Source organism: Megalopta genalis, unplaced genomic scaffold (assembly GCF_051020955.1).
Source record: "Megalopta genalis isolate 19385.01 unplaced genomic scaffold, iyMegGena1_principal scaffold0082, whole genome shotgun sequence".
Lineage (NCBI taxonomy): Eukaryota > Metazoa > Arthropoda > Insecta > Hymenoptera > Halictidae > Megalopta > Megalopta genalis.
The window spans coordinates 491582-508094 of record NW_027476151.1 but is presented as its reverse complement, the minus strand read 5'-3'; the positions used below and the strand labels follow the sequence as shown (position 1 = coordinate 508094).

The window sequence follows — 16513 nt, the reverse complement described above, 5'->3', positions numbered from 1 at the left end:
GGTCGTAGACTCTATTTTTATGCGGGTACGTTTATGTGGTAGCCAGTAATTTTCATGACGTTGTAATGACCAGAACTATAATTCTAGGCAATCATAGGTCTGTTGAAGCTGGTGATACTTCTGATTCTAACCGCATTCCTGTTCTCTCTCGCTGCCGTAACACGGTTGATGGAGCTGACTGTCATCGTAATGTATCCGGTGCCCATTTTCGTGCTCAGACTATTTTCGAGAGTAGTCGTGAGTACATGTATAAAGGCAAATCTTACTTTCTGAAACATTCGCTCTTCCCATAAATCATCTTAATATTATGCTAATTTCTTAACATAACATTGGCTATTAACTTTTTAGTTTATCTAACAAGTAACTTACGTGGTCAGCATTAGTAAAATTAAGAAATTATTAATCACTGTCTCGAAACCATTTTTATGCAAAATAATCGAATATTCTTGGTAGTTGATTGTGATAATTTTTCAGCATTTTGCTAGTGGTTTTTCGGTTGATTTAGTAACTTCTGCGGTCGTCGTTAAAAAATTTAATATAAATTATATTATTCATAATCACTAAACCATTTTTATGCAAACTTCTGGTCAAAATATTTTAAAAGTTGATGGACAATTTTGTCGTGCCTCGCTAGTGACTTTTCAGTTTACCTAGTAACTTCTGTGATCGACGTTAATAAAGTAAATAATAAAATGAATTGCACACTACGAACGTGGTCCAAAAGTATCAATAACGTCGGGGTAATTATACATACTCGATCAGCAACAAGCGGTCCGAAAGCGTTCGTTGCTCGCTTTTTATTTAAACATTCGCGCTGGTGTCGACCCCGTGTATTTTCTCGCGGCATAAGCGCCCAGGAAAATGGAAAACTGTCATCGTGACTGAGGGAAGTCTGGTGAAATATTAGGTTATTACGCGATTTGGTAATCCCATATCGTCCCAGAATCCGTCGCGCGAGTAATTCGGTGAAATTAGATCAGCCATTATGCCGATCCGCAAAATTCCATCTTAAGAGAGATATTTCGGGCATTCGAAGGGATCATTAAACTCTCTAATTGTAAGTCGGCTTCATCAAAAACATCACTGACTTCTAATTTTTCTGAAATTTTAATTTCTATAATATTTTCAGACGCGTTTATAAATTCATTTCAAAAGGACATTCTATTTAAGCGTTTCAAATAAAATGTTTCACTAAAATGTTTAACTAAAATGATCATCTAAAATAATCACACACACACACACACACACACACACACACAACTAAAATGTTTACAATTAAATGTTTGAAATGAATCATTCGTCTAAAATGTTTGAAATGTCTTTCTACCCCTAATTCACCCTTTCGGCAATCAACATTTGGAGCTTCAACCCTCAATCCCCCGATTTATATTAAAAGGGAAGTACAACATGAACTTACATAATAAAGATATGTAAGTATCTGCGAGCTTCCGAAAATTATGTGAATTTTCCACCCCAAAATTCGTCCCTACTGTAAATTAGATGTACAACACCGCCCCGCAACCAGCTGATTTACATTAAAAAGAGGAGAACCCAGCCGAAATTTACATGACATAAATAATATTAGTATCAACAAACTTTCCAAAATAATACAAACTGCCAACTTTGCACCTCAAACTCACCCCTTTGGGTAACTTGTGTACAAGAGGGGAACCTCGAACCCTTGCTTACAGAATACGTGTAGACAAGAAAATATTATCAGAGCGCAGGGAGTGTCTTAGAATAATCTTAACTGTCAATTTTGCACCTCAAAATCACCCTTTCAATAGTTGATATCTTTATCATCAAGCCTCGGCGCCCTGATTCAGAAAATAAAGGAAAGCTAACTTAAATTTATTTAACGTATTTAATAGAAATGTATTAGCAAACCTGGTCTAAGTCGATTTTATAAAAATACGTCGGCATGCAGAAATATTCCGGAATGATTGTAAATGTTCACTTTGCCCACGATCAATCGGTCATTAACCCTCGACCATTCCATTCACATCGAAAAGGGAAGCCGGACCTTTATTGACTGAAATCAGCATTCGTGAATATTTCACAGTAATTTAAAATACTCACCTTACACCCCAAATTTACTTCAGCAGTAACTAATACACGTCAGTCATTAACCCTGGACCTTTAAATTTATAAGGAAATGGAGTTCTAGCTTAAATCTATTGACAAAAATAAATCAATACTCATCAATATTTCGAAATTATTTTAAATATTAACTATGCACTCCGAATTCACCCCTTCAGTAATTATCACCTTGGTCAACAACCCTTAATTTACATTAGAAAGAAAATCTAGCCAAAATCTATTTATTGAATACATAGGAGCATGTAGACATAAGCAGAAGTGTAACTTAATATTTAAATTAAAATTAAAAAAATTAAAATTTTGAGATTTAAATAATTGAAACTTTGTAATACAAATTCAATTCTTTAGTAATTGATATATTGGAACTCAAGTTCCAACCCTTTAATTTACATTATCCTAAATTTATTCACTAAGTATACATATGTATATCAGCGCAAATAGTATTCTAAATCTTTTCGTCCCTCTCTAAAACCCAAATGAAAAATAACATTTTATTTGCATAATAAATATTTTTTTTATCATTTGCAATAATAAATAAATAATTTGTCGAATTATTTGAATGATTTTTTAATGAAATAAAAAATTTTATTATTACTAGCAATATAAAATATCAATTCAATTTGCAATCTTTTTTTTTCACTACACCCCGAACCCTCCATTTCATACGCCATCCACCAAGCTCCATAAAAACCCGTCCACCTAACCTAAACCTTCGACCCTAAAATCCGCAAGAAAAAAAATCGTGACCACTTCCGTCTGCGAGAAATCTTTGCTATCGATGGGCGAACGACTTTTCCAACGGAATTTTTCGGGGACCGAGCGATCTCAGCGACTCTGCGAGATATCTGGAAGCGGCTTACGCAAAAGATCGGCATCGTTCGTTGCCCGGAGCACGAAGGCCAGGAAAATATTTTTCTGGCGTCGATTTTCACGGTCGGGGCACGATCCTCCAATTCATTTCACTGGGTTAGGTCGCGGAGGCTTGAGACTGCATTCTTCCAGTTCACCCACCTCCCCATTTTTTCGTCGACGAAATAAGGGACCCGATAGGAGCCGCGCCAGAAATGGCGGTTAGAGTGTGCGATGGGATCGGCGAGAGTGTGGAGGGGAGAATTTTTGTATTCCGACGTTTGCACGTTCCTTCGACAGATGACACCCGACGCCACACGTCGCACTTTTCGCTCAAAGAGTTGGCCACAATCCACAACTTCGTGCGACTTTTATGAAAATCGGTGTTTTCATGTTTTCGAGGTTTCCTGAATTTGAATGCGCTGTCGATATGAAATGCGACACCAGACGCTATCGACGTACACAAGCATTGTTTCGAACTTATTTTTCGTAGATGTTAATTTTAGTTGAACATTTTATTTTGAACACTTCATTTTAAACATATTGGTTGTGAATACTTTATTTTACACATTTTAGTTGAACATTTTATTTTAAGCATGTTTATCGAACAGTTTGTTTGAACATTTTATTCTAAACATTTTAGTTGTACATTTTACTTTATATATTTTCATTGACCAAGTACTTATTTTTTGTGGATGTCAATATTTTTCTATTTTAGCTACAATATTTGCCTACGATTTTTTACTACAATTATATGATTGGAATATAAAATTTCATACGACGATCTTCGTGTTAAGTAATTTTTGTATTTAATTGTGATAAAAATGTTTACTTAACCAATTTTTTTTAAATAATATTATAGGTCACGTAGTACAAATATATTGTCTAAAGTAGTAATAAAGAATATTATCAGTTATGAACAATATGATTATAGACAATGTAATAAGAAAAACATAATCAATTATAAATATTGTTTAAATTATTGTTACATATGTATTGTTAACTAGGGATATGTCTTTTTCTATCGCTCCATTGTGTGGTTTTCGTATGTACAACAGATCCGACGTCCATTTTTTCGGTTTTTTTTCGTAATCCGCTTGATATTTGTATCTGAAAAAAAGATACTACTCCTGAGGACTACTCCTGTTTCCAGCACACTTTTATACAACACTCTGTATATTGTTACCGATATTCTTGTAGAGCATCGAAAGACAAATGCAACGAGTATAATGAATATATACAGTGACTCGCATTAATATTCGGACACGATATTGATACAAGAACAATTGCTCCTTTTTATTGTTTATGATAGTATTATTGAATCAATTGTTTTCTCATACAAAGTAAGTAGAAACATAAATTTTGTTTATTTATTGCACATGTTCTTTTGTATAATAAGCGATGAACAAGATTGTGAGGAAATTTAACGTCACAAAAATATTCGGACAGTGAATGAATTACATTAATTTTATATAAAATGAAAATCTTTTTAATCACGTTATCATAATATTAATATTTTGTCGGTTGACCCTTTTGTTTTATTACTTCATGTAATCGCTTGGGCATGTTACAGATGACTTTATTTAAATAATCCGACGAAATTCGTTTCCATTCGTCTAACAAACGTTGTTTTATCTTTGTTGTTGTCTTTGTAAGTATTGTACGAATTTTGTGGTCCAGTTGATCCCATAAATTTTTAATTGGATTTAAATCAGGCGATTGAGGAGAAGGATGCAGTACTTTTGGACAATTGTTTAACAAATATTCCTGTACAATTCTGACCTTGTGTTTAGGATCACTGTCCTAATAAAACTTAAAACTGTACGTACACCCATATTTATAACACTTGTAATTAAATTTTCTTTAAAAAATGTCCAAATATTTCATTTTATCCATAATACCATCGATAAAAACTAGTTCACCTATACCTACGGACTGTCCGATTATTTTTGTGACGTTAAATTTCGTCACTATCTTGTTTATCGCTTATTATACAAAAGGACATGTGCAATAAATAAACAAAATTTATGTTTCTACTTACTTTAAGGAGTGCTTTATTATATGAGAAAACAATTGATTCAATAATATTGTTGCGAATTACTGCATTTCTTTCGCGTCGCGGCATTTTATTTACAATAAAGTACATAAACTATAATACAACTCAATTCAATTATGTTTGAGATCTTTGGACCGCTCGACGGTCCGATCCCGACTCTTCGATTGTCCGTTGATAACACACCTCCGTGGCAACCCCTCTCTTCTATTATTCTTTAAGGAGGTGTTCACAACAGGGCTGTTTCACATTACAGCCACTTGATTTGGACAAGTCGCCGTAACAATATTATCATAAACATTAAAAAAGAGATATAATTCTTGTAACAATATCGTGTCCGAAACATTAAGTAATCAACTTTCAAACGCAAACATATCGAGGTTAAACAATCGAAAGTATTCAATCATTATACTTGTTGGATTCGTTTCTTCGCCCTTCATCAAAACACGTACGATTCTATTTAAAATTAAACGAAAATAATTTATCAAAAATATTTAAGTTCCTCTGCTTTCAGACGCTACTATCTCAGGATTAAATGACCACAATACTACTCGTCTTATCATGCTCTTGTTACGAGCCGAGGGCCAGGCAGTTTGGGTGGCCGGAGGTTGCATGTAATTGGAATTTTTGGATGAGGTGCGTAGACCAGCCGATGTTTATTTCGACACGGGTAGCTACCTTTAAAATTAGGATAAGGTGTTTGGAGAAATTGATATTAGGGTTAGAAAAGAAATAAAGATATACCTCGAGCGGTTAAGATATATCTTGGTGGGTTATACCAACTACTGGTTTGAAACAGGAGGTGGAAATGATTAAACTTGAAACCAAAGAAAACTGGTAAAAACTAAATTATTACGCGTTGGGTTTTACAACTGTAAGTAAGTTTTCGCGGAAGAAGAATTGAAACTCGATGTTACTAATGTTTCCGCGTCGACGAATGACTCGAAACTAGCCCAATTCCCGGTCGCGTTTGGGCCCTTTATATAGTCAGTTTTTCTGTGGAAAAATGGTAGTGGGGATGATCCTATGTGGTCCGACTCCAGAAATGTTCGTCGTCGTACTCTCTCGGAGGTACTCGACTCGCGATATACAAATGAATCCCCGGCTGGCTGGCGCCAGCCTGGCGTATGCCTTCAGGAGGGAATATAAAAAATTCGTGGGAAGATTCTCCGTACGTTACACTCTAAAAGGCTCTTGAAAGCAAGCTACGAAATTCTTTTATTTCCGAATACCATAATCTGCGAAGCTTCAGAAAATCGGGTCTGCTTTATTCTACGTCCACCGAGATGGATATCCGGCGATCGTAATCCGCCGTTCGCAGAAGTCAGGAGACCAGAAACATAAAAACAACCGTGTCGCTGAAATTTCGCAACTCCATGTATCGGATTAACCGTCGGAAGACGGTTTCGATGGTCGCGGGCAACGTCTTACGACCGTTAGTCTATACGTACTCCGAATATCGCTTTCCGGCAAATTTTTTTTTTTGGGGGGGGGGATAGTACTGCTATGCTCCATAAGGTACGGAAGAAAGCGGTGGAGGGGGACGGAACTAAAGGAAACCAGAAATCCTGCTGGATGATTGGCTTCTATCTTCAGTACGATCGGGTCGCGCCGTTTATTTACAACACAGAGGCAACCTTTAGCGAACACCAACGACGACCCCCCACCCCACCCCGATCCAGCACCTAAAGGTGTCGGTGATGCAGCTAGGTAGTGTTTGCACTCGTGGTTGGAGTGGCGAAAGCGACGATTCGTTACCGGGAAACACGCGAGTGTCGATCGAGTTTTCCTTCTTCGGTTTCGGCGGCGCTGTTGGTGCGGCGAGTTTATTGGAAATTTGTGGCGACGGCGGGGAATATCAATTTTGGTGGGACGTGACTGGGAACAGGTTTTTGGCAGCGTTAAAAGGAACGCATTGAAATTGCGTATCGCTTCTAACGGTTAAGATTCGAATTAAAAAATGCGATCAATTAGGAAGAATATTATTTTTGGTTTATGGACCGTCGAGGTCATTTCAACCCGTGGCGTTTGGATCATTGCTTAACACGTTCGCCCGCAGCATAAAGAACGTCATATTAATGTTCTGAATATAATTATTTAAAATTATAGCACATAGCATGATATTTAGAGAATTGATGCCTTCACTTTGGCGGCATTTTCATCATGTCGCGCAAGATGATACAATGTATTTAATGCAATAAATACAATAAATATAACTATGCTGATAGCGAACGTAACATAATTTAATTACTCAGCTTTTGGCAATTATGTAAAATACTAGAAATAGTATTTAATGTATTACATTATATTATATATAATGTACAGTTTTTAGTATGATATACAGTATAAATGTATTTAATTATACTATATAATACACGATATAATAATTTAGTATAATATACAGTATAATATATATATATTTATATACCATATATATATATTATACTGTATATTATACTAAATTATTATATTGTATATTATATAGTATAATTATATATATATATATATATATATATATATATATATATATATATATATATACATAATTATAATTATATATTATAAAATATAAAAAATGTTAATTTAATAATATTTTATTAATTATATATATATATATATTTATATATAAAATATATATAATTAATAATATTATCAAATTTACATTTTTTATATTTTTTTATTGCTGCAGCATTTAATACATTATTACCGTATTAAATTATGCATTAACCTAATAAGAATGGTTTAGTACGATTACATTGTGTATAATGTTATTGATCCTGGAATTCCTAATAAATTAAACATTATTTAAAATCATGGAAATTTGAGTTCCTCGTTGTATTATTCAAATATTTTAATGATGCAACAATCTAGTTATCGTTATTTATGCGATAGTAATTATTGATATCTAAATTCCTCATAAATGTGATATCAATAAATAATCATTGTACGTCATATAACAAACATTGTTAAAAAGAACAATATGAGACAATTTTAAACAATATCATATGAAAATATAACATTGAGCATCATATATCCCATAAATTTAATATAAAATTCGTATCGATGTTATTATAATTCCGTTCAATATTATTGGAGCTTTAATACCTGAACAAAAAATATTATTTAATAGCATGAGAGTTGAAGTTCTGTACAAAAAATATTATTAAATTATTATTATATATGTTAGTATATATATTAAAATATTATATTCTCGAACTTAAAATTCATATTATCCTAACATTAATTAGTGTCGTTAAAATTCAAATTGCTGTTAAATTGACATAAACTAATATGATGAGAGGTATTATTGTTTCCTGTTGTCGAAATATAAATTTCTTATAAGCTAATATTGATTTCGTGAGAGACTGGATGTGGTTTGTGGTGAGTGGACGGTGACAAGGTGACTATGTACATATAATATTATACGATATTGGCTGTAATGTAATTAGAACTCGCCATTTGTGATTGTGATTGGAGTATGATGAATATTGTAATGCGACTGTAATTACATGCTATTAGGAGAAGATGATTGATTAAAACCATCAACCCAATTATATGTATATTAAATATAGAAAATAGTATAATACACACACAATAATTTTTTTTTTGTTAAGTTACACAATTTTGCTTCGTGTAATGTTTAAAAGTGTAAAATGATGATAACGATAATTTTATCATTTATAATATTGTTTGTTATATTCCCCGCCTATTTTATATCTTCTACACTTTCTAAAATTTTTGGTATTTCTATATTTGATCATTGGTAATTAGTTATTAATTTTATTTGTCATTTATATTAGTACTACCACGATTTACAGCGGGTATTTTTTATAGTTTTCCCCCAGTTTACATATCTTACAATTTTTAAATTTCTAGTACTTGTATATTTGACTATTGCATTTTCTGTAGACTCTATATTTTTCGTAATCACAACTTACACCGGTCTTTTTTTATAGTTTTCCCCTATTTTGCATCTTTCATAATTTTTAAATTTTTAGTTCTTGTGTATTTGACTATTCCATTTACGTAGTTTCTATATTTTAGTGTTTCTATATTCGCCAGTTGCATTTTAGTGGTTTCTATGGCTTTAGTATTTCTATATTTGATTATTACATTCGTGCAGTTTTTATATTTTTAATATTTCTTTATTTATTACGTATGCTCTATTTATATTGTTTATACATATAGCCAAATATAAAAATACTAAAATGTAGAAGCTACATGAATTCAAAAATTCAGTAAATTTTATATTTGTTGTATATTAATAATCTATATTATAATATAATAATATAATAAATATAATATATATAGTAATATATAATAAATAGTATCCATATTTGAATATATCTACATTTGATTACTGAATTTATATAGTTTCTACATTTTACTATCTTTATATTTGATTATTGTATTTCGTCAAGTTTCTAATATTTCTATCATTTTCTTCTTAATTGTATTTTGCATGTATCGGAATTCTGCCATGTATTACAACGATTCTTACAATCATTGAGCTTCTGCTGTGATTTTTTAATGTATAGTATTTCTACAGTCGACGACATTTATCATTTGATGGATCGTGCGAAATCATTCGGCTCGAATTCACATTTAACTAAACTCGAATAGCGGAATTATGTTTGATGCGAGATTTTCGCGGAAAATTTTGCGAAACTCTCAACGGTATTGATCGACGAGAAAGAGAATGATCGACTTTCGAGTTCACGTCGTATTTGTTGCATAGGGGATTATGGATTTGATGGATTGATAATGAGCCAGCTATCAGCGCAAGGATTATTTCGTACTGGTTTCGTGAATGTTTGATAAGCTTCGATTAGGCCACTGATTTTACATGTCTATATAAAATATACATTTGTTGTTGTAATAATCTCTGTGCAATTCGTCAGGAGAAATTCATTATCGAACGTATTCTCCTTTTAATAATTGGGAACCATTTTAATGAAATTTGTTCATAATAATTATTATTATTATTATTATTTCCTCTGCAGTTCGATGAAAATTAACGAGAGAAAATCACCTTCTATAAACAAATACAACCGCGTATTATTCTTACGATTATTTCAACATTCATTTAAATTGAATTTATGTGTAATGATAATTAAATATTACATTGGTTGAAGTTACGTGAAAATCAAGAACAGAAAACATTTTCCATAAATAAATATATTTATTTTAATTATAATATTTATTTTAGTTACGAACTTATATGAAATAATTATTAAAACCTATTTTCAAAGAAGTTTCATGAAGATCGTGGAGAATAAAATCATTAGTAATAAATGGATATGTACACGTACATTTTTGTTAAAGATTGTCTCAATGTTTATTTAATTTTCAAATCATTCATAATTGATAATTATTTCATTGGTAATTAAGTAGAAATCTTCAGAATTAAAGTTTTCTTGTACATATATACATAAATATAAAGTTAAAAAAATTGTGTCTAAAAATATAGCAGTAATTTTCTTTCGAAAAGAAAACTTTCGAAATCATAATTAATATTGCTTGGTCATCTCTCGGCTCGCTAATGTGCTTCAATAATCAAACACAGCTATAATTCCGAAGAGTTCCATGCCATAATTATCACGTTCGAAAATTCAATTATTGTATAATATGAGAATCAATTCTATTTAGTATTTCACGAAACCGAAATATGGATGTATATAAATTCCATAATTGATATACAAGGAAATTCATTTATTTAATAACGAGAAAGCTACGTATTTAGTGTATCACGAATGAAAACAATAATTGAAACAATTTTTAATTAGTTATATAATATTTTCGGGATTATTTTTATTAAAATTGTATAATTGATATAACTGCGGAATCGAATGATGCGAGAGAAGTGAAAATCAATGTATTCAATGATCGGCTGATGATTGAGAAGTGAGAGGCGATTGAGATTGTTATTTACATATGTCGAGAATATAGTGCGTGAAATTAGCGTAAATATTCGCGTGTATATTTTAATTTTTTGTACAATCAATTGACAATATAAATTGATGAAATTTGATTATCAACAGTATACAACAACTCTGAAAATTCTTCGACATTTTGCTTTTATTGAAATTCCTTAATAACATATCATTTAATATCATCGAAATTCAAATTGCTGTAAATTTTCGCATTAGCATTGCTGAAATTAAAATTCGTATTAATCTAACATTAACTGGTGTCGTTCAAATTGTAATTGCTATAAAATTAACATAAGCTATGTGGTCTGGCTAGAACTTACTATTGTTATAATTTATATTATTTACCATTATAAATTGATAAAATATGATTATCAACAATGTTGAACAATATAAAATTCTTATGATATTTCAATTTTTATTTTAAATTTCGTTCGAAGAATCGCTGTTCCTGTCAACAACCAAACTTCGTCTGAGGAATAATTACCCTTCCACAAAATTCAACTATTCCGATCCCTTCATTATAAAGTTTTTAATATTCGTATAGCCTCGGGCTATTTATAAATTCCTCGGAGAAAAAATTTTACAGATTCTCCGACGTAATTAACCCCTTGAAATACGATTTCTTTCATTGTCATGTTGATTAGCATACTCTGTCGTTAATAAATTCTACACGAGACAGAAAATTTATATTTGTTACATTATATGACTGCATTGTTTTAAATGACAACATATTCAATTTTTATTGTAACATATTTTTGAATATTTAGTACATATCGAATATATATCATTCGAGCAAGGAGGGGATAGTTTTACCCTTAAAAATATAAACGAAGGAAAGAAATTCAATTTTTTAATATCTTTAAATTTTTATCTTAAATTTTTTTAATATCTGGTGCAATTTTAAAAATATGGAAGTTCTATCTCAAAGAAAATAAAAAGGGGTGCAAAATCTAATTTTCGCTGGAAGTAATTTCTTAATATCCAATAAAATTGTAGAAATAATTATGCAGAGAGGGAAACATCTACAAGATACCACATTCATTCAGGGGGTAGTTTCGTACTACGAAAAATAAAAAGGGATGAAACATTTAATTTTCACTGCAAATATTTTATTAATATACGGTAAAATTTTAGAAATAAACATGGAGATAGGTAATATCTAGACATCGTTATTAAGGCGGTAGTTTCACCCTGAAGAAAGTAAGGAAGGCATGAAAAATTTAATTTATGTTATAAACAGCTTTTTAATGTCATGAGAATTTTGATAACATATACAAAAATAGGGTAACATCTACATATCGCAATTAAAAAGGGGCTGTTCCGCTCTAAAAGAAAATAGGTAAAGGGGATAAAAAGTTCAAATTTTATTATACGCATTATTTTAATACCTGATAAATTTGCAAAATATACAAGAAAAAGGGGTAACATCAGGATGTCGTTGTTAAAGGGGCAGTTTCACCGTGCAGAAAATAAAAAGGGGATGAAAATTTTTTGTTCAGGAGCAATTAAAATTATGAAATAAAATTGTCCGACATTCATAATTTCGACATAAAAATCATCGAAAAATCGTAAATTATCCGTCGCGACGCGTGCTCACGAGCCAGAATCAGCGTAATCGTTTAACTCCTGCGAAATTTGCCCTAATCGCGATCATCTGAAGCTGTAGTGACTCCGTGTCATTGTTACAAGTGCGCCAACGATATTTCACCAAATTCTGATTCGCTGGATCAACCGAAACTTGCTGGACCAATTGAATTTCGGCGGCCGGGGGTGGCCAGCCGCCTTCGTAAAGGTCGCGCGAACATGATAATCACATTTCCGACTCAGCGCGAATATTTTTGGCTCTACGCACGGCCGGCACTATACCATAAATCGCACGAAACGAAAAATGGTTCGATGGAACTCGAGCGATAAGCGAAAATGAAACTTTGTTGGTCATTTTTCAAATTCGCGTGCTTCTGATAAGTTCGAAACGTTTCTCCGGCGTATGAAATCACCGTGATTCTGTGGAACGAAGTATTCCCTTTCCAACGAATCCAAGAACGTTGATCTGCGATACTTTGTTGCAAATTTATAGCAGTTTTGAAAAAAAGTATACAAGATTAATGTGATTTCTGAGGTCGTGGAATTCTAGGCGAACATTTTTCGAAATTCAGAATACCATAACTTCGTTAAAAAATATCGTAGGGTGGTGTTTTTCTACTCATTTTAGAAGTCCAATTTCCCAGTTTCGTAGCATCTTAATTCTCCTGTTTTATAAATTTTATTTCGTTAATACCCTGCACTGTAAATAAAAATGGTTCCGTCCTGTCGATTTCTCATATTCGCATAGATCTGAGTGGTTCAAAAAATTGTTTGGCAAACGCAATCACAATTATTTTAACGAACGAAGTCTCCCCTTTCGAATGAGCCCGAAAGTATTGATCTATGATTTTTGTTTGCCATCGTATAGCACCTTGGATTCTCTTCCGAATGAAATTCTGAAATTCAAAATACCGTAACTTTGTTAACAAAAAAAACTGTAGAATGGTGTTCTTAGATACATTTCAAAGGGTGAAATCTTCGCTTTCGCGCCGTTTGGATTATTTAGTATTAGTGCCCGATCGCGAGTGCCTGATCTCCGTTCCTTCATGAAGTGGCTGAAACGACGAGAAACCTGGCAGAAAAGTATAAATTTCATTGTTTTGTTTCTACACTTTTCATTGATAAGTGTTACATCGACGAGATTGCATAGCGAATATATTTTGGCCAATTGGTGTTATTTCAATCATTTCGATGATAATTTTAATGACAATAATTTCAAGGATAATAATTTCAAAGATAATAATTTCGAGAATTATATTTCCAAAGACAACAATTTCGGAGACAACACTTTCTAGAATAACAATTACAAAGATAGTAATTTCTAGGATAACAATTTCAAAAATAATAATTTCTAGAATAATTTCTGGGATAATTTCGAAGGTAATAATTTCGAAGATAGTAATTTCGAAGATAATGATTTCGAAGATATCAATGTCGAAGATAACAATTTTGAAGATAACAATTTCGAAAATGATAATTTCAGAATTAATAATTTCAAAGATGATAATTTCGAAGATAATAATTGACAATTTCGGTCGAAATTATAGAAATCCTGTTAAATACAAGCAAATACTAAATAAAATATAATTTTCTTGACATTGCGATATCTTCTGAACCGTCGATTAGTTCTTTATTTTCTTGGCTACAACAGTGAAGTCACGATGCTCCTTCCCTATTCTCTTGCGGAACGATACGTCACTATAACGAAAGCCCCTGTAATTAATCCTTTCCAAGACCTTTAAGCGGCACCTCCTCGCGATGATCTGCGCGTAATTGGAAGTCATGATTGCAGTCACTAACTTCGGTATGCTCAGAAAATTATGGATCACGCTATTAATTCCAGTGTCAGATATCGGTACTTTCACTTGCTGTCCATTATTCAGCGCATTGGCAACCTCCACGGACACGGACACTAAGCCCTCGCCAATTTTTCGCTGCTGCATCTCCGGCAGCGTAGCCAGGAACATCAACTCCATAATACAATCAATATTATAATATTTGAATAAATTTATCTTGCTGTGTATAGCAATCAGAAAATCTACGTAGCCCCTGGCCCGGTGATGTACGCAATTATCCTTGAATCTTTCAAGCCAACTCTTTTGGCAAGGTCGCCAGAGGACCGGGCGATGTCGACGAAACGGTGGGCGCCCACACGGACGTCGCGGGTTAGTTACAGGATCTCTCGGCATCGGATGATCTCTCAATATCTTAATTTTATTGAGAACAACACCAACAACTTCCTCAGTCTTGACGTCGACTGCAACAATGCTGACACCGTCTTTAGCAATTTCCACACAGAGCTCCTCGAGCGCTCTGACGCTACAAGGCGCCGATATCAGATTTACGGCTTTGCAGATGCTCTCGTTGGGGAAAAAGCTTTTCCTTATTACTTGTAATGCTCCCTCCAAAGTATCCTCCGTCAGAGACTCGAACTCGATTTCTCCACCTTCTATGGAGCCCCACTCAATGCAGGATTCAGTATTAGTTCTGGAACTGAACGAAAAGAAACAATTAATTAGTATGCATGTAATATTAAACGGTATATTAAACGACGGAAGCTTTAATCGAATCAAGTTTCCAGAAACGTTTGGAGATACAGTAATGTCTTCCTAACTGACGCTCGGATTACGCACAGAAATGGACAATCTGGGAAGAGGAGACACGATTACTCGAGCCTCGCGGCTCGTTTTTATAGTTATCGGTGAATCGACAACTTTGTAGACGACTCGTTTTTATAAGCGAATAGATTGGAAATATCTATACGCCAGGATTAAACACATTTTTCCGTTCCGAAAAACTTGCAATTTCTCGATCCATCCGTTTCGAATGGCACGATGTTTCAATGCGCATACTTCTAAATTCATAATTTCGAAATTATCTGGTTTCTGTAGTTTCTGATTTTTAAGATTCCAATTCCAATTCAAATCAAATTGACGGTTTTTAAATTCTCTGATTTATAAATTTACAATTTCGAAGTCAGCTGATTTCTATATGATCAAATTTTTAAGATTTCAATTTCTAAATTCTTTGATTTATAAATTCACGATTTTTCAGTTTTCTGAAATTTTAATTGTTATCAACTGGTTTCTAAATGTTCTAGTTCTTACCGTTTCGATTTCTGAATTGTTTGATTTCTGCATTTACGCTTTTTAAGATTTCCGACTCTTAAATTTACAAATTTTTAAATCATCTGCTTCCCAAATTTTCTAAATCTTATCATTTTAATTTCAAAATTCTTTGATTTACAAATTCACGATTTTTAAGTTCTCCGATTTCTATATATATAAATGTACATTTTTTAAATTATCTAGTATTTAAATTTTCTAATTTTCAAGATTTCAATTTACAAATTTGAATAATCGTATCTCCTCTTCCCGACTTGTCCATCTTCGTGCACTATCCGAGCGTCAATTAGGGAGAATTCTCCGTATCCGGCCAAAATAGAGGTTGACTCATATCTCGATGAAAAATATATTTTATTTATAAATATTTAAATTCGTAAAAATAAATTGTCTTTCTTATACCCGACACACGGAAAACATTAGTCAAAACAAGTGACTGAAGAATGTTCGCGGAAGAATATAGCAAAAATGTACGTACCATTCCATTTTAGTTCACTAAGAAATTCTCACTATACTTCACTGGGAAAATTAACTGAGAAAATTCGCCGAGGTCTTCGCACTGATCACTGCTGCACTGATCACAGAATGAGTGTTTCCGTTGACATCGGCAGGGTATTTATACTGTCCTTGCTAAAGGACAGAACGTCCTAATCAGCAAAGACGAACAATGACAAAAGGATACTACCCGAAAAAAAATGCGCCAGGTATGAAAACGTCTCCCGTGGAAAATCATTAGCCACCGCGGCCGGCTATCAGGTAAGCACGTGTACCTGCGATGACCGGTCGTGTCATACGGATTTTACAAGGATCGGTTCGTTCGGTTAAATTAAAAGAAAAAGAACAGCGGCGGATTAGGCCGAGCTAGTGGAAAT

The 16513-nt window shown here is 32.9% G+C and overlaps 1 protein-coding gene across 1 annotated transcript; it reads right to left on the bottom strand.

Annotated features, from left to right (window-relative positions):
- Window positions 1–83: 83 nt before the first annotated feature.
- On the bottom strand, window positions 84–16215 carry LOC143261998 (uncharacterized). Its single transcript, XM_076528020.1, has 3 exons — window positions 16120–16215; window positions 14694–15012; window positions 84–269 (listed from the first exon to the last, which is right to left on the bottom strand). The coding sequence occupies exons 1-3, from the start codon at window positions 16125–16127 to the stop codon at window positions 84–86; spliced, it is 513 nt and encodes a 170-aa protein (XP_076384135.1). The 5' UTR covers window positions 16128–16215.
- Between the last annotated feature and the right edge of the window lie 298 nt (window positions 16216–16513).

Excerpts from the sequence above, each read along its gene's own strand:
- LOC143261998 (XM_076528020.1), bottom strand. Across the intron at positions 270-14,693 it reads ATCCGATGCCGAGAGATCCT|AAAGTAAGATTTGCCTTTAT; the intron begins GTAACTAACCCG and ends CGAATGTTTCAG.